The sequence below is a fragment of the Fusarium proliferatum genome (genome assembly GCF_900067095.1).
Source record: "Fusarium proliferatum ET1 genome assembly, contig: FPRO_scaffold004, whole genome shotgun sequence".
NCBI classification, from domain to species: Eukaryota; Fungi; Ascomycota; class Sordariomycetes; order Hypocreales; family Nectriaceae; genus Fusarium; species Fusarium proliferatum.
The window spans coordinates 2,420,573-2,437,830 of record NW_022194793.1 but is presented as its reverse complement, the minus strand read 5'-3'; the positions used below and the strand labels follow the sequence as shown (position 1 = coordinate 2,437,830).

Here is a 17,258-nt window from a genome sequence, read left to right as displayed (position 1 = left end):
AGGTGATGAAAGCGTGCGTTGTGCAACACTGGGAGCAATTGGAATGTGGTGGCGATGAGTTCATCCAAAGAGTGTGACGATGTGAGATGTCTTAAAAGACGTCACTTACTAAGAAAGTAAAGTGACCTACGGCATTGGAGAGTGAGTCCGACCAGAGGGAAGCTCTTGGCTGTTTTCTGTGCTACCTCCAGCACTTTATACTGTGATTTAGCGCTGTCACTGGTGCTGGTCCCGAAGCTGAAGCCGGGCTGGCCATCGAATTCATTACATGGAACAAGTGGAGGTTTTCTTTGGCTAGGTCCCCTTCGTTCAGCTGGGAAAATTGGCCAGTTGTAGCTAACTTAAAATATGTCAAGTTGATGTGGAAGCATGGCTAGGCTAGTGGGTGGCATGACTTTGTTGTGATTTGACAGTCATCTGAATATCTCTTGAGATAAGTCTTGGGCCGTGTCGATCAGCATGCAAGGGAAGCAGGAGATCGAATTGAAATGTACTTGAAGGTGTCATATTGGGTATGTTATGAACAGCCTGCTCTGCATAATGGAAGATCTTTTTGATCATGGTGCAATGCATTTGGAAGGATTGGGAGAAATCCTTATAAATTGTAAGGCTTTTGCATGGCTGTGAGTGGAAGGCGGATATTGTGCCGTGTCTGATGTCAAACTAGGTACCTACAAGAATAACTACTAACATGCTAGAATTCACGTAGGTGCCTAGGTAGCTGTCGATAACAAAACATGCTCCGGAACGTCCAGCATCTATATTACTGGGATAATCACGGAATAGTTCCGTATCAATTTGAGTACTTTACCCATGCAAGAGTCCATTCAGGCCCGGAAGTTGGTACGTCCGTTCAGGAGTTCTGTCTAGAAAAAGAACCAGGAGACGATAGAATCGAGACCGTCCGTCTTTTCAGCAATGTGACGTCAACGTTAAGCTAATGTCAATAATGTCGGGTAGTTCCAGAGGTTCAGGGGTGCAGAAGATCAAGTCCATCACCAGAGTTCACGTGCAGCACGTCTTAATAACAACAACGACCTACGGATACATTATATCATGCAAGCGAGGCTAACTAGGCTAGTAGATCTCTCTTCCTTCGTAATGATTTCGAAAATTTGCAAGGGCAACTAAATTCGAGACGTTCGTCCCAACTTGAGACAGGGGCTATCTCAGGTGGAATGACTCTGACAACTGCAAGAAACTTGACATATTCTTTGGTGAAGCAACTGTAATAATGGCTTCCAAGGTCTACAGATGCTCTTAAGATTATGTGTATGCAAGTATAGGACGATGGGGAAAGCAGAAAACGGCCTGGCAGTTGAGGCCATCACTACTCTGTACATTGCATGGATATTCAATCAGCCATGAACTACTTGTATATAAGAAGATGCATCGGAACTCAGCTCAAAGCCAAACATCAATTCTCTGGACAAGGATTCCCAACGCCCGCACAAATTGACGCCCAGCATGGCGTCACCCAAGGGACTGCGTAAACCCCCTGTAAAGAAGCCGTCGCCTGTCAAAGAAAAAAGACTTTTTCAGGGGATGGAGACTAGTTTGCTGGAGCCCAGAAGCTCGGAAGCCCCTGGTTCCAGGTTTTGAAGATTCAAGGTGAAGATTTGATGACGGGAACAGAGCGCCAGATACCAATTGGCACACCCTGCATGCTTAAACGACATACTGGATGTCAGAGACAGCCCAGATAGGAAAGGGAAAAGAAACTGGAGAGCTTTAGTCTCCTATTTTTTGCATGGCCAGATGTCTCGATGTACTCTTTAAAGTAGATCTGGTTTTGAGTGATGAGACTCGCTTACAATAAAGTAGCTGTATTCCCCCGTGTCTCGCTCGTCCGCCCGTTGCTTGAAGACACCGTTGCAGAATAAAAGAGCCTCATCTATCGACATCATCAGAACCACTCGAGAACTTAAAGGAGCCCGGTTGTAAGCTAACAGCACAACTACCGTCCGTTATATGAGGCTAATTCATCTAAGGCCTCAAGCGAGCGCAAATCTCCGCCTGTTGACCAAGAATTCCAACCCTTGGACCGTCCGGTGATACCGGCCGGAAGAGAAGAAAAAGAAAAAGGAAACACGATCAACGTTATAATAAAGGTCAAAGGGGCTTTTTTTTCACTCCTTCATTTAGGCCTCTCATGGTTTGCTAAAGTACGACAAGCAGCCGTCGACTTCGAGGGTCAACCATCCAATAGTGTTACGACAACTAGTCGCAAACTACGGCAGCCCTACTGATAACCCATCCATCTCTGACAAAAGTCTCCTGCAAGATTTTATGAGATTCAAATCCTTCCCCAACTGAAAATATCCACATGTCGAGCAAGGCGAGCTGAGAGAACTCAAAGTCACTTTCGCCTAAGGTAGGGGATCTCCTCCACTTAGGCTGCAGTTCAGCACTGAGGATGCTGGCTTCCAGGGCATCCAGCAGCCCATCATCCACTAAACCCCCTGTCAATCTCTCCCCAGCCCCCTTCCGCAGCCGTCATTGGCCCACCGTCAGCGAATTTCCCCTGGTTGACGTTTGTTCCCTATATTGCTTCTTTTCTTGCTCGCTCTCTCCTTTGCCTGTCAACGACTCGAGCAATTCTCTTGCCCGCTGCCGCTCGACAAACCATTACTACGAGATCGAGGCCGACACCGTACACGACGGCGTTTTTACAGACGCCACTGCCTTCAATACTCCATTTTCTCTTAGCGCTCCCGATTTGAGCCTAGCAACAGCTGCGACGCGCAGTTGTCGCATTCCTTCGTTCTCTTTCTCTGCGTTTGTCTTCCGCCAACACTGGCTCCGTGCACAGGCAATTAGCGCCCAGCCTCACTCTCCAGGACGTAGCCAACAAGTCGACGACTGCTTCGGTCTTAATCTCGACCTCACTCACGTCAGCGTGAGAAGGACCTCGCCATTTCTAGCGAGCGCGGTCGTCCAGGCGGCCGTGCCGACAACCTGTTTCCAACGGATCCCCATCTCGCCCGACCTTCTCCCTCCAACCCCATACCGGCCGCCGTAGATGCCCCCGGCAACCCTCTAATACTGAGCCTCGAACCCCCAAGGTCCGCCTATCCCGGAACCGGCTCATCTTCTGGTCAAGCCGCTGCTGCTGCTGCCGCCGCGTCGAATATCCAGCGCCAGCCAGCTCGACCCTTTGACGGTTACCAAGCAACAACCTCGCATCCTTCGCCATTTCGGCCTCAAAAGGCTGCTGGAGTTGCTAATCGTCCTCGTCGGTTATCAGCTGTCCGTCTCTGGAATCCTACAAATTCTACGCCTAGGCCTCATACCAAGCCCGAATCATCACGCAAACGTCGTCCCTCGACCCCTCCACCACCATCTATCCCTCTTAAGCACCCGACATTCGATACCCGAGCACCGACCGATCCAATAGGTTCTGGACCCAGTGACTATCCTCTTCTTACGCTTTCCGAGCAGCATCAGATTAGGCATTCTTTGACGCCTCGCGCAAGCCTTCAGGTTGATAGGGCCGGCAGTAGTGATAGGCGCATAAGCCTACCGAATTCTGTGCGCGCTTCTTACGACGAGAAAGGGTCTCGCAGGGGTGAAGTGTCCGCCGAAGAACCTCGCCTTAGCAGGGACCTGTTTGCTCAGGAGCCCGTGGCAGAAGATCCAATTGTCAAGATTGACAAGGGCAAAGGGAAGGCTGTGATGATGCCAGAGACCGACGATCCTATGCCTTCTTATGGCAAGGATCTGGAGCGTGGTCCTGACATCATGGACCCGCGGATTTCTAACGTCTCGGCTGGCGATGGAATAGGATCCGCTCTGTCGACGACAAATTCTTCTATTATGGGTGAGGATGTCGAGCCCGATGCAGCTGGTGAATGGGGTCCTCAGCACCCTTGCTACCCTCACCTCAACCCTCATGTTCCCGTTGACTCACCCGAATATGTCAACACGCGTATCATTCGAATACGCCGCGACTGGTTGATCAAGGGCGATTTGGCACCGACATTTTCCAATCTTTACCCAGAGATTCTGGATCCTGCTGGTCTATCCGAGCAAGAATTCCGCCGAATTATCGAGAAGCTTAACGGCGAGTTGATCCCTGCGTTCGACCCTTACGGCTTGCGGAATATAATTGATACTCTCCTTGGACTCGTCACTGGTTGGATTTGGGATGACGTTGGTCTCACTGGAGTCAAGTCTCGACTGAACAGTCTCGAAAAGTGGATTGAGCAATGGAATCTTGAGATGGAAAAAACCATTGGCACTGAAGATGGTGCTATTCCACCCAAGATCTTGCCTCTGCGACAAACGGGCTACATGACTGTAAAGCTACTTTTTTTTTTCATCGTACCAGGGAATTTACTAACGCATTGATAGCTCGATATCCAGATTCCTGATCCAGAGATTGCACCAGCTCCCAGCACCACGAACCCCAATGATTCCAGAACCGCCTTACCTCTGGAGCCTCCATCCACTGTTGTTTAAACAGATAAAATGCCAATTTGTGACGCCTTTCTTCGACCGATTGACAGACCGACTCTTGGTCAATTCCCTTTGAACTTACTTTCTTTAATTCCTTGACGACGAACGAGACAGCTCCTTTGATGAACAGGACGTCTCTTAACGAGTTGCAACAAGCAGTCTATACCCTCAGACTTGCGAGATGTTATTCCCTTTTCTCCATCTTGATACCACTACACATCGCGCGGCGTTTTTGTTTTCCGGATTTTTTTGTCTTACATGAGAAGCCAGCTGCTCATTTCTGGGCACTGGTTTGAGTGTTTCCATACTCATCGTGGAGGGATGATAGGTAGAAAGGTTGAGGCGACGTTGCCCGGAGAAACCTGGATCAGGTCCAGGACCTACCTCTTGCTTGGCATGGCTCGCTCAAGAGATGAAGATGCGAGTGTTGTCTGCTTGAGAGGCAATTGTTTTAATTTGCGTAATTGTATCATCATGTACTTTGATATGATATAGATATCTGTCTAAATGGTACTAATGTAACCCCCAATTGTTTCCTACATGTTTTATCGGTTGATGGTGTAGTAACAACCTCGGATATTCGGTTCTGCCCGCGTTCCAAGGACAATTCTAAGTCCGCCCTCTTGACCATTCGTGATGTCGGTAATAACGCGGGCGGACATTGAAGCAAAGAACCTGCCAAGCTACTACGACCCAACCCGTGGCATTTTGACGAATGATACCATTACTTCCCATGTCGTTACAGAAGCAGCAGCATTTGGTATATAACCGACCATCGGCACCGTACGTAGTCTCACACTTGATATTTCGAAGGACCAAAAATGGCGAGAAAGCCTTCGAGACTGGAGAATGTCGATTGAGGAAAGGCAGAAGCCTCCAAGAGGAGCAACTGACTGGTTTAAGAAAGTGCTCAATCTCATACTGGCACAATATCTGGTCATCGGCTTCGCTACTGCTTGTGTTTTTGGATATTTTTTCCCATGCAAGTTATAGTTCCCTCTCGCCGTCAAGACAAGTGCTAACATCCTGTTCAAAGCTGTTGCTCGGCATGGGGGCGTCATCCGTTCAGAGTATAGCATCCTATACGGCGCAGTCGCATTCATTTTTCTCGTTAGTGGGCTGCAACTATCACCAGGGAAACTCCGAGAGAATGTGGCAAATTGGAGATTACACATTCTGGTCCATGGGATTAGTTTTGCCGTTATCCCGGCCATTGTGCTTGGTGTGTTGTGCCTCTGCCGTCGTAAAAGATTATAACCCGAGCTCATAGCTTTCTAGCCATTGTTCATATCTCTATCGCAGCTGGGGCTCTCAGGTCTCAAACACCTTCGCCTCCGATCCTCATCGGCCTTCTTACCACTGCCTGTCTTCCAACCACCATTGCCTCCAATGTCGTAATGACACGAGCTTCAGGCGGAGACGAAGCCGCTGCCATTATCTCTGTTGTCATCGGCAACGTTGCTGGGTCGTTTCTATCTCCTCTGCTCATATACGGATTCTTTCCAACTGGGGATCCTGAAGCATTCGACAGCTGGCGCCCTGCTGATCCGTCCACCCTAGGACACATGTATGCAGATGTAGCCAAGCAGCTCTGTCTTAGTGTGGTCTTGCCCCTCATCGTTGGTCAAGTTGTGCGTTGGAGGTGGGAGGATCGCACCGTAAAAGTTCTCAATGCTCTCAAACTGGCCAAGGTCTCAACACTGTGCCTTGTTCTGCTCGTATGGACGACCTTTTCTGGAGCTTTCGGCACCGGAGCGTTGAAAGACTTATCTACAAGCAACGTCCTCTTTCTCATCTTTATGAACGTTGCGCTATATGCTCTGTTCACAATTATCTGCTTCTTTCTCGCCAGACCACCCGGGCGCCTTGTCAGAACAGTATCTTCATCCTGGCTAAGGCATGTCTTCAAGCGCATGTCTAAAGAGCAGACGGTCGCCGTATGCTTTTGCGGGGCGGCCAAAACAACGAGTCTGGGTATACCGCTAGCAAGTTCAATGTGGGCGCGTGCGGATGATCTAACAAGATCCTATATACAGATACCCGTACTGCTGTACACCATTGAACAAGTGTTCATGGCTCAGGGGCTAGTATACGTCTTTCGCTACTACATGCGGAGAGGAAACAAGGAACGTGGCACCGGGGAAGTAGAGCAGGGTACTGCCCAAGAACAATGTTCTATCGAAGTACAAATGCAGCCTGATGAACTCTCGAGGCGGGCCATTGATGGGGATGTGGAACAGAAAGGGCAGCGATGTCAGTAAGGAATTTCAAATGTGCTGATTTGGTGCAACGTTAGTCAAAACTACAGAACCAGAATTCAGAGTTTACCACGCGACATAAGAGAGGTCGATATCCACCATTGTCTGGCTCTCCCAGATTACAGATCAAGACAATACATAGTATGACCCCGTGTCAAAAATTTAGGTCCAAATAACATTATATATCAAGGTTGCTTTTAACCCGCACATGCCGAGTTGACTCTAATAAGAATACCACAATGCGTAAATATAATAGGTAACCCAACTCTAATGAGAAGATATTCTATACGTGAAGGAAATAAGTCGCACGTTTTCATTCATCTTCGATTTTTCAAATTCAATTGCAATACATTCATCGGAGTATCATATTCGGGAAACCGGAATAATAGCCGTGATCTTCTTCAATTTGATCATTCTCAGGTCTGTCCGGCCTTGACACCATTCCCATTTACAACATGCTCCTCCTGCTTGATGAGACTATCAAATAGGGGCTTTAGATGTTGAGCACTCTTCTTGGGGTAACGCTTTTGGTCATTCTCGTAGTCGACATAAGTTACGCCGAATCGAGTCTCGTAACCCTCAGCCCACTCAAAGTTGTCCAGCAAAGACCAGGCAAAGTAGCCATGGACATCCACGCCATCGAGTCTAGAAGCATCGGCCATGGCTCTCACGTAATCGTCATAGTACTTGACACGGAAATTATCTTGCAGGATCTTCTCTCGCGGCATGTCATTCTCGCCCTTGATGCTGGTGCCGTTCTCGGTAACATAGATTCTGGGGAAGCCATAACGCTTGGAAATCCAGACAAGTAGATCACGGAAGCCTAGGGCACATGGTCGCAACCAAGTAGACTGGGTCTCCTCGCCAATACAATCACCGCGGTGGTTCCAGAAGTGCAGCTCAAGGTTACCAACATAGTCCTCAGGAGCAGCCTCTCCCTCCCGATGCTTGACATAGTTGGCAGTGTAGTGGTTCATGCCGTAGAAGTCATTTGATCCCAAAACAAGAGCCTTTTCCTCAGGGGTAAAGGTGGGAAGGCGGTCACCGAGCTGGGCGCGCATTGAGGCTGGGTAATCTCCGAAGTAGATAGGGTCAGCGAACCACGAGATAGCAAACTCGATCTTGCGTTCGGCAGCCTCAACGTCTCTCGGGTCCTTGGGGTCCCACGGGTATGTGGCGTCGCCGTTGAGGGTGATGCCAATCTCACCGCCATTCTTGGGCTTGAATTCCTCACGATAAATCTTAACGGCACGGCCGTGGGCAACAAGAAGGTTGTGACCAACGATCCAAGGCTCAGTAGAAGAGTCGCCAACATCGGATTTCTTGCGGTCAGAACAGCGACCGGGTGCGTTGGATCCTGTGCTGTAACCCAGAATGGCTGAGCACCAGGGCTCATTGTGAGTGATCCAGTTCTTGCAGCGAGGGATAGACTCGAAAACAACACGAGCATATCGCTCATAGTCAAGAGGAAACTCCTCTCGGTTCAGGAGACCGCCGTAGCGGCGGTCCAACTCATCGGGTACGTCCCAATGGAAAAGAGTAATGAAAGGGGTAATTCCAGCTTCCAGGAGATCATCGACAAACTTGCGATAATGGTCAATTCCGGCCTGGTTGATGGGATCGTTTCGACCACCGAGAGGAATGATCCGAGACCAGCAGAGGGAGAATCGGTATGCCTTAGCGCCTACTGATTTCAGAAGAGCAATATCCTCAGCGGTACGGTTGTAAGAATCACAGGCTGTCACACCAGAACTGCCGTCTGCGATCTTGCCAGGCTTAGCACAGAAGGTATCCCAGTTAGCAGGGCCACGACCATCCTTATCGATAGCACCTTCAATCTGATACCTATCTTGATGGTCAATTACCGTCACTCAGTGGTACTGGGAGTTGGATTACTTACGAGGCGGTGGCGAAGCCCCATTGGAAGTCCTTGGGGAGAGACATTGTGAATCAGGCTGGCTACCAGCCCTTCAAGTTCACGTGAACTGGTCTGGGTCGTAGTTCGAGAGAGCTAGTATCAGGCCACCTGAAACAAAAGAAACAAAAGTTGAAGGCCACAGGTTACTGGTGAGGTGGATGAGGATGATGTTGGATTGGAAGAGAGGAAGGAGAAGGTCATGTTTCCCTAGCATCACAGGACGCTCTTATATACCCCAATCTAGAACATGGGTTGTCGCTTTTCGTTCCACTCATAGCTTAGACTCTCTCCTCTCGTGTCAGCTACAATGCACGGTGAAACTGATGAATACCTTGGGTACTAAGGTAGAAGGGATATGCCTCTTAATGGCCGTGTTTGTACTTCGGACCGTCATATCCGCGGCTGGATCATCTGCCACAAAAGCTGGGGTGGGGTTGACAAAAGCTGTCTTTTCACGACACAAAAAGACACGAACGCCAAGGTAGGGTACCTTCCTCAGTCGAATTGGTGGGTTTATCACAGCAACTGCCAGGGATCCATTGCTCAGGGTCATCCATGCCTGTCTGCGCCTGCAGCTTGCTGATGGATGTCTCCCTCAACCTCCCTGGCACCCTCCACTCTGAAAAGGTAAAAGGCAACCCCAGCCAATGTGGTTGCCCCATGGGGATTGGTTTCAGGACCCTTCCAGATTCTCTTGCTGTTTGCTTCCTCCTTTTAGTTACTCTTCTTTTTTTCCCTCCTCTTCTTCTCCTTTTTCTTCGTCTCATTATAATTTTCCGGAAACTCACAATTGCCCATTTCTCAACAAAGAGGTTTGGTGAAATAACAGATCCCTTGGGCACTTAACTCTTTTTGTCCAACCTTGACCTCCGTTTTCGTCAGACGATTCCCGCTCATATGTGCCTACTCGAGCCTTCGGCCCGCCTCTCCGGCGCCACGACAGCCCGCTATCGCCAGAACTTCGGCATGCTCTGTAATGTTCGCCTCACCGGATGAATCAAATGCAGGAGGAATTGGTTGATTCCCGAGATCTTATGCCCTGCACGTGGTGTCTCGGCCTCGAGATCCAAGGGTCCTTCCACCCATTGGTTTCTATTGTTTAGGCTGCATTGTGTTTCGGATGCTGTGCTGTAACTGTGATCCTCATTGCTTCTCTAGTTTGCATGTGCCTGCCCTGTCGCTGTCGCTCTCTCCCGGTTCCTGTTCCCACTCTGTCAAACGTCCCGGACAGCATTGCCCCGAATTTCCCGGGCTGTCATGGCTGCTAGGCCCGAAACACCAGTCAAATACTAACGGAACGGTCCAGATATCCGGACTTCCCATGCGGCTCATTGACAGATTTCTTCTTTTTGCTATCATCATATATCCATGCATATCTGCTTATCGTTTGATTTCCCTTAACCTGGTAGCTTCTCCTAATTCATCAGCATCCTTGTACATGGATAATGGCTCATGTATTCATTCCCATGATAACGCAGGTTCAGAAAGCACGGCAGTACAATCTTTTCACAAACTATCTAATATGACGACAGAGATTGAGCCAATATGTCATCCAAGTGCCATGTGGTCGTTGAAGTCGCTGCGAATATGCATTTGTCAACGCCTCTGTCGTCAGAATTTTAGCAGGGGGCCGCTCATCATTATCCCATCAGTCGTCAGCTTTCTCGATATTACACAAGGCGCAACTGAGCCTAATTCAGTCAGCAGTCCTTCCTAGTTCCCAACAGCATGCCTCCAAGTCGTCCCTGTCCTGTAGCTTTCGCTTTCCGGGGTTCGACATCTCCATATCGTTATCTTCTTCCGTTGGGGCCTTCGATTCGTCGCCGTTGGAATACTCGACAATCTCCCACTCGACCTTGACTTGGCCATCGTGAGATTGTTTGACACCTTGGCTTCGGCGCATGTTACCTAGGCGCGTTCCTTCGACCATGCCATCGAACCACGGAACTCCATACGACTGGCGCAATGCGGTGTTCCTACCAACCACTGCCGGTGACCGGCCTGCTGGGGCTTTGTCATCTTCCTCTTCTGGAATCAGTCCCATGTCTTCCAGATCTCGCAAGTCCTCCCTCAGCAAGCTTCCGAGAGTCAGGTTGATGAATTCAGCCTCGGTATGCGGGTTTTCGGACCAGTAGGACAGTGGTGTGCCACAGTAGCCGCAGAAGTGACGTTTTGAGTATTGTTGGCTAGGGTGTGTATAAACTCGTCGGATCAAGGCGTGTGTCTCGTCCGGGAAGAAAGAGTAGGTGGTACTATGATACCATGAAAGCGGAACTCGGATATAGGCAGCCAGTGGAGTTGCAAGAGGTATCTCTGCAGGCAGATGTCAGATCATATGCTCGATACTCGCGGTTGTGTCTCTGAAGGACATCTCCGACTTACGATGTGCAGACTCGGTGTTGAAGAGAACCTGTGCCTCATTGATACCATTCTGAGGAACAGCAATTATGTAACGGTTGCGGCCGCATTGGCAGCCGCCACGCAATGGCCTGAGAGTGCTCATGGTTGACAGAGAGATCACCCGTTGACTATGTAAAGTGTGTATCAGTCAAGTCTATCAAGACAGGAAGCACGTAAGTTTATGTTTGGGAGGGGAAAGTTTGGGTGATGAAATCGAAGTGGTTGTAGCGAAGGGATGGAATTTGTTTGGTGATCAGCAGTTCCCGCCCACCTTCTCACCTCACCTCTGAACGCTGCCCAAACACGGGAAGAGCTCCAGGTGGCAGGCAGGACCCAGTAGGTGGGCAGGCAGTGACGACATATTCCAGTGAGTTCCCGCTAAACGTAGAGTTTCCACGGCTCTCTAGCGCTTCGTGGGGGTTTCTAGAATTATACCAGCCCCACTGGAGCTGAATGCCCCTCTTTTTTCGATGAACGTACGAGTTGTTGGCAAGATGGGCGTCGGGCTACCCTATAAACCATGAACAGTAAGTTGAGTATACTTGAGTTTAAAAAAAGGTTTAGAGATAAACTTATTCATGTGCTATTGACTGCATTGTTTTATTCTTATTGAGGTTTTTTTTTCTTGCTGATTTTTCTTGTGTTATTTTACGTAGGTATGTATTTACTGTACTTTATCAGTTGAGGTGACATTTTAATTATCAGGGAATGTTCCAGCATAATGCCAACACCCAAAAAGAGCCATACGCAATCCTTGATTTTGCATGCATGAATGAACAAAGGGACTGTGCTTAAGTTTTAAGATGCGCCCTGTACGCTTTATCTTTCCTTCACAGATCATTAGACAAAAACACAAGGTAGGCTACCTGGGGGATCAAAGCAAACTCAGGACCCATTCTAGGTAATAGAAAGATTTAGGTATTTAAAATCTAGGGAGTTGAAATAAACTTAGCCATTAAGGCCTAATATTTTCTTGCTCCCGAGGACTACCTACCTATTAACTATCTAAGTGATGGAAGAAAACCTAGGGGCTTGGTTCGCTCAACAATCAGATGATTATGCAAATGTAGTGTAGGTAGGTTCAGAAAAAGATCTATAACGTAGTGATTGTTTGTCGGCGCCCTGTTGTATGATGCCTTTCGAGGCAAGGTTTTGACAAAAGAATTTATACATGGCAAGGTCAGGAGAATAGATCTTCGCCTTGTTCTTTTACCTAGGCAGGTACCTATTCATGAAAATGAATTTCCCTGAGGTTTAAAAAAAGAGCTAGTGAGATAGAAGCGAGGTTCACGCCTCATCACTGACTAAGTCTGCCTATTTGTTACATCATGTTTTTCATGTCTTAATGAAAGTGAGAGAAGTGAGGCATCGAGACTCCCGCACACCGCACTATTCGAAATAGTCAGCTTTTACCTACTATGACGCAGCTAAATCACATAGCAACACCTGCCACGACCACCTCATTATTAGCCCAAGACTGCCTCACTCTCCAAAACACGGCAGCCACTATTCCTCTTCTCGGGTTCGGCACCTACAAAATTCGCGGCCAAACATGCACTGCCGCGGTTCTGGCAGCACTTTCAGCGGGCTACAGCCACATTGACTCAGCTGCGTTATATCGCAACGAGGTGTGCGTCTACGAAGCCATCAAACAGTCTGGTGTGCCTCGTGAAGCGATCTTTCTTACTACGAAAGTCGGGAGTCCACGAAGGATGGCAGGCCAGGGTGACGTGTATCAAGATGTTGTCGAAACTGTGGACCGTATCGCTGGAGTAGATGGATACGTAGACTTACTATTGATGCACGTTCCTGGACTATCCAGAGATTACCGTCAGAGATTATGGGCAGCGATGGAAATGGTTAAGAACAAGGGAAGAGCCAAAAGTATTGGTGTTAGCAACTTTCGAGTCCGGCACCTCGAAGAACTGAAGGACTATGCCACTGAGTGGCCTCCAAGTGCGAACCAAATCGAGGTGAGCTAGAGTCTCCGCTGTAGTGTTGAGGCAAATCTAACGTTACGGTGCCTGTGATATCAGCTACACCCTTGGTGCCAGCAACGAGATGTCGTGACCTACTGTCAGGATAACGGTATTGTTATCGAGGCATACAGCCCGCTTGCAACAGGCACTCGGCTTAATGACCCAGAAGTACAAAGAGTAGCATCAAAGCATGACAAGACTCCAGCAAATATCCTTATCCGGTATTCACTCCAGAAAGGCTGGATACCTCTACCCAAGAGTGCAAATCCGGGTCGCATTCAAGAGAATATTATGGTTTTTGATTTTGCTCTCGATCCAGATGATATGATGGCCTTGGATGCGCTGGACGAAGGACACGCAGGTGCTATTTTTCGAATGAATGTTGATTAACCGCATGCCACGTCACGAAATAATGATTTGGAAGCAAACCTTGTCCGCCAACCTCTTAACACTCGAATGGCTATACGATGATGTTGAATGCATTATGTGATATATACAAGATTGCTACAGAAATTGGCTTAAGTCACTCGAATGACTTCTATGCCGCTGTTTTCCCTAAAAGCCCCAAGTGACTCTCCTATTCCCTTCCATGCTTGGCCCACTCCCTCAGCACGTTCTTCTTGATTTTACCTGTGCTGGTCTTGGGGAGTTCATCTACAACTTCGACTTCTCTAGGAACCATGAATTTGCTAATATCACTCTGATGCTTTGCCCACGAGATGACCTCTTCTCCTTTTACACTCTTGCCATCCTTGACTGTGATGTACACCTTGGGTCGTTCACCCCAGTGTGAATCCGGGACAGCTACAGCGCCAGCTTCGAGGATGTCCGGGTGCTGGGCGAGCATGCTTTCGAGGGCAACAGATGATATGTTCTCACCCCCCGAAATGATGATGTCCTTCGCACGATCCTGAATCTGAGCGCTACCATCAGGATGCCAGACTGCTAGATCTCCAGAGTGAAGCACGCCTCCAGCAAAGAGCTGCCGTGTAGCTTCAGGGTCCTTGTAATATCCTTTGGCGCAAATGTTTCCTGTGAAAACAATCTCACCAACCTCTTTACCGTCCCTGGCGACGTCAATAAGCACGCCCTGTGGCTGGTCTGGCTTGATAACCCGGATTGGTTGGCTTGTGATGAAGCCATGGCCTTGCCGGGACATCTTAGCAAATTTGTCTTGAGGAGGCAGATTATCCCATTCGGGAAGGATATAGCATTTCGTGATGGGCCCATATGTTTCTATAAAAACGAACGTTAGCAATTGCCTGTGTCGGTAATCATTCTTGCGCACCTGTCATCCCATAAACATGAACGGGCATGAGATTAAGCTTGGTCTATATATCATGGTTAGTTCTGAATGATTGTGAGGCCTGAACATATAGGAAAACATACCATTTGCTCAAACAGGTATCCAGTGGGTGGACTAGCGGCCACGGTAACCTTGACTTCTTGCGGTAGCCTTTCAGCTTCCTTGGCCGCTACTAGCAGTGTGTTGACTGTGGGAGCGGCATTGAAGTGAGTGATGCCCTCTTCTTTTAGCAGTTTCCAAATAAGAGGGTAGTCAATCTTCCTTAAGCAAACATTGGTGCCGCGAACAGCGACAACTGACCAAGGAAATGTCCATCCAATTGCGTGAAACCTGTATATGGTCAGCCAGTCATGATTAAAATGTGGGCAAATTGTCTTGACTTACATTGGAAGCGTCCATAGGTACTTGCATCGTCCAAAGTTGAGGCCCGATTCAATAATATTGGCCAAGGCAGCGAGATAGGCACCTCGATGTGTGTATACAACGCCCTTGGGACGTGATGTGGTTCCAGAGGTAAAAGGGATGGCAAGCATATCATCCTCACTTCGTGCCTGGGCATGAAGTCCGGCCCAGCCATGGCTACCTTGGTCGATGTCATGCTTCAATCCCTCCAAGACGGCTTCATCAAAAGGGCCGGATAGTTGCCCTTCAGTTGCGTCAGTATCCTGACGGGCAAGGTTAGCAACAACTTCAAGACAAGAATGCACATGTGCGCGAGGGGGTAAATCAACCATATCAACGATCAAGGGCACACTCTGGTGTTTCTCCTTATAGGCATCGAGCAAGCCAACAAACTCATTATCAACAATAATGCAGTCCACTTCCGCAAAGTCAAAGATATAGGCGATGTCATCCTGCTTCAGGCGATAATTCGTCGGCACAATGACAGCACCCGCCGCAACAATGCCGTAAATAGACTCCAGAAAAGCTGGCGTATTGGGCGCGAGTATGCCTACGCGTCGATAGCCATGCTTCAGGAAGTAGTAAGCAAGACCTCGGGCGCGATCAGCAAACTCAGCGTAGGAGCGCCGTAACACAGCACCATTCGCTGTAATATGGAAGATGGCTTCCGCATCTGGTTCAATGGAAGCAGCACGCTCAAGAAATGTTGTTGGTGATAGAGTGTGGAAGTTGACAGGCGCCGTGGGATGAGGGCGGAGATGGTTGAGAATAGAGCGGATGCGAGATGGAGGATCTGACATTGTGAAGGTCGCGGATAAGGGTAGTGCTTAAAGACTTTAGAGCAATGATGGATACTAACTAATGGTCAGGTACTGGATGAGACCCGAGATATGAGGATCATAGGTCCTTTCATAGCTGTATCTCGGTGGGTGTCTCGGTTCAGCCCGGCAAACGCGGTACCAGCTCGGTTTCTCATATCCCAATTGCCCGGGCCATTCAATAGCGACGGATATTTGATTACTCGAAGCAGCTTAGTTCCCAATGAGCCAATGAATGAGTTACAGTTCCAGGCTGATCTTTCTAGTGTCTCTGTAAAGGCGGGGACCCCGCAAAATTAGGTGCGGTCGGAAGTAGACCAGTAGCCAAGCTACCAGGCAAGCCAGGGAAGCAGGAGATCGATCCACTGTTCAGGGTAGGTAGGGGACCGTCTTCCAACTGAACTACAATGTCTATCTATAAACGATCGAAATAAGTATATTCAGCGCATTGGGCTGACATGTGCGAATGGTTACCCGGGAATTGTTGGAGTAAAAGACTCATAATATTCCAAGTGCTGCCATTGTTATATGTGAGTCGGAAAATAGGGAGGGCGACATGAAGACAATTTGAAAAAGGTGCAAGGAACTGGAGCTTAGCGAGAATGTTAACTTCGAAAATGTCCTTCCATATGGATACTGTGCTGTGTATGTCTGAAGTTAGGCGGTAAAGACGGAATGCAGTGATATACAACTTCATATGTATGTACAGTAGGAGAGCCAGACCTTTACAAAGGGGTCAAAATAAACTCAGCAAAAGATATCCGAAACCTGGTAAATATATCCTAAATTTATATAAGTTACCTAAGCCTTTTTGTCATTTAGGATCAAGGTCCCGAGTTTTCTTTCCTCCCCTAGCCCAGTCAAACTTTGTGGGGTAACTAATCATAGTTCATCATGGTGGGGAATTGGCCTTATGTAAGTGGGTTACCATATACATACGCTTTAAGGACAAGGAAACGCGTAGACCTGACGAGAAAGGAAACCATTCATTGACAATGAAACAATACAAGCTGGGAGTCCATAGAAGGTAGAGCATGAGATGCTGCAGTGCAGCACTGATTTACACCAGTATATGTGTGCCAAAAGCGATCAACAAAAGACCTCATATCGGAACATTGGCGTATATTGAAACAACATGAGAATGGCATCAACAGGGAGTCTCCTATATCAAGAGTGGAATTAGGTGGAAGTGATTTAGATACCTATAGTAAGTAGGTAGTCTGATGGACTGCCTCAGTCAAGTGAACGCGGTACATGTGGCGGAAGTGGCTGACATTGTGGCTGCGTAGTTAGTTTCTTGAGTTCTCCACTCCTCCTGCATGTCAATGCCCAGAACGGGGGGTCATCTTCATATGATTTGCTTATCATTTCTTTAATCACCGTCATTATATTGCGTGTAATAGAAGCCCTCCATCATCATCCCTTTCATTGTATAGATATCTACTTGACATTCGTTTCTGCCACACCGGCATTGCCTCTTTATTCCCCCCCGTTAGTACCTATTTAATGCAAGTGGCAGCACGGATAGAAGGAGCAATTGTCCTGTACTCTGTTACGTCTCGGTCTCAGCCAGCATCGGCTCTTTGAGACACGCTGTCTGTTGCATCGACATCATTTGTTCATGCGAACCTCTCACTCGAGCTATTGACATCCGCGGTATGTACTACGAGGCTCTAGGCAACGAGTTTGAACCCTCTTCCCGTATTTGTTTTCCCATAC

At 48.3% G+C, this 17,258-nt stretch overlaps 6 protein-coding genes across 6 annotated transcripts; 3 read left to right on the top strand and 3 right to left on the bottom strand.

Annotated features, from left to right (window-relative positions):
* Positions 1-2,416: 2,416 nt before the first annotated feature.
* On the top strand, positions 2,417-4,461 carry FPRO_04962 (uncharacterized protein; the record flags this gene model as incomplete). The annotated part of the gene is made up of 3 exons (XM_031230529.1): positions 2,417-2,854; positions 2,899-4,299; positions 4,354-4,461. The coding sequence occupies 3 exons, from the start codon at positions 2,417-2,419 to the stop codon at positions 4,459-4,461; spliced, it is 1,947 nt and encodes a 648-aa protein (XP_031080656.1).
* Positions 4,462-5,191: 730 nt separating this feature from the next.
* FPRO_04961 (uncharacterized protein) lies at positions 5,192-6,719 on the top strand (the record flags this gene model as incomplete). Its single annotated transcript, XM_031230527.1, has 4 exons — positions 5,192-5,218; positions 5,272-5,416; positions 5,495-5,680; positions 5,737-6,719. The coding sequence occupies 4 exons, from the start codon at positions 5,192-5,194 to the stop codon at positions 6,717-6,719; spliced, it is 1,341 nt and encodes a 446-aa protein (XP_031080655.1).
* A 413-nt stretch (positions 6,720-7,132) lies between these two features.
* FPRO_04960 (putative beta-glucosidase) lies at positions 7,133-8,660 on the bottom strand (the record flags this gene model as incomplete). The annotated part of the gene is made up of 2 exons (XM_031230526.1): positions 7,133-8,561; positions 8,617-8,660. 2 exons carry the CDS (start codon positions 8,658-8,660, stop codon positions 7,133-7,135), a joined length of 1,473 nt encoding a protein of 490 aa, XP_031080654.1.
* Positions 8,661-10,330: 1,670 nt separating this feature from the next.
* On the bottom strand, positions 10,331-11,137 carry FPRO_04959 (uncharacterized protein; the record flags this gene model as incomplete). Its single annotated transcript, XM_031230525.1, has 2 exons — positions 10,331-10,947; positions 11,017-11,137. 2 exons carry the CDS (start codon positions 11,135-11,137, stop codon positions 10,331-10,333), a joined length of 738 nt encoding a protein of 245 aa, XP_031080653.1.
* Positions 11,138-12,452: 1,315 nt separating this feature from the next.
* FPRO_04958 (uncharacterized protein) lies at positions 12,453-13,403 on the top strand (the record flags this gene model as incomplete). Its single annotated transcript, XM_031230524.1, has 2 exons — positions 12,453-13,007; positions 13,071-13,403. The coding sequence occupies 2 exons, from the start codon at positions 12,453-12,455 to the stop codon at positions 13,401-13,403; spliced, it is 888 nt and encodes a 295-aa protein (XP_031080652.1).
* Positions 13,404-13,590: 187 nt separating this feature from the next.
* Positions 13,591-15,521, bottom strand: FPRO_04957 (uncharacterized protein; the record flags this gene model as incomplete). Its single annotated transcript, XM_031230523.1, has 4 exons — positions 13,591-14,249; positions 14,302-14,344; positions 14,403-14,649; positions 14,704-15,521. 4 exons carry the CDS (start codon positions 15,519-15,521, stop codon positions 13,591-13,593), a joined length of 1,767 nt encoding a protein of 588 aa, XP_031080651.1.
* Between the last annotated feature and the right edge of the window lie 1,737 nt (positions 15,522-17,258).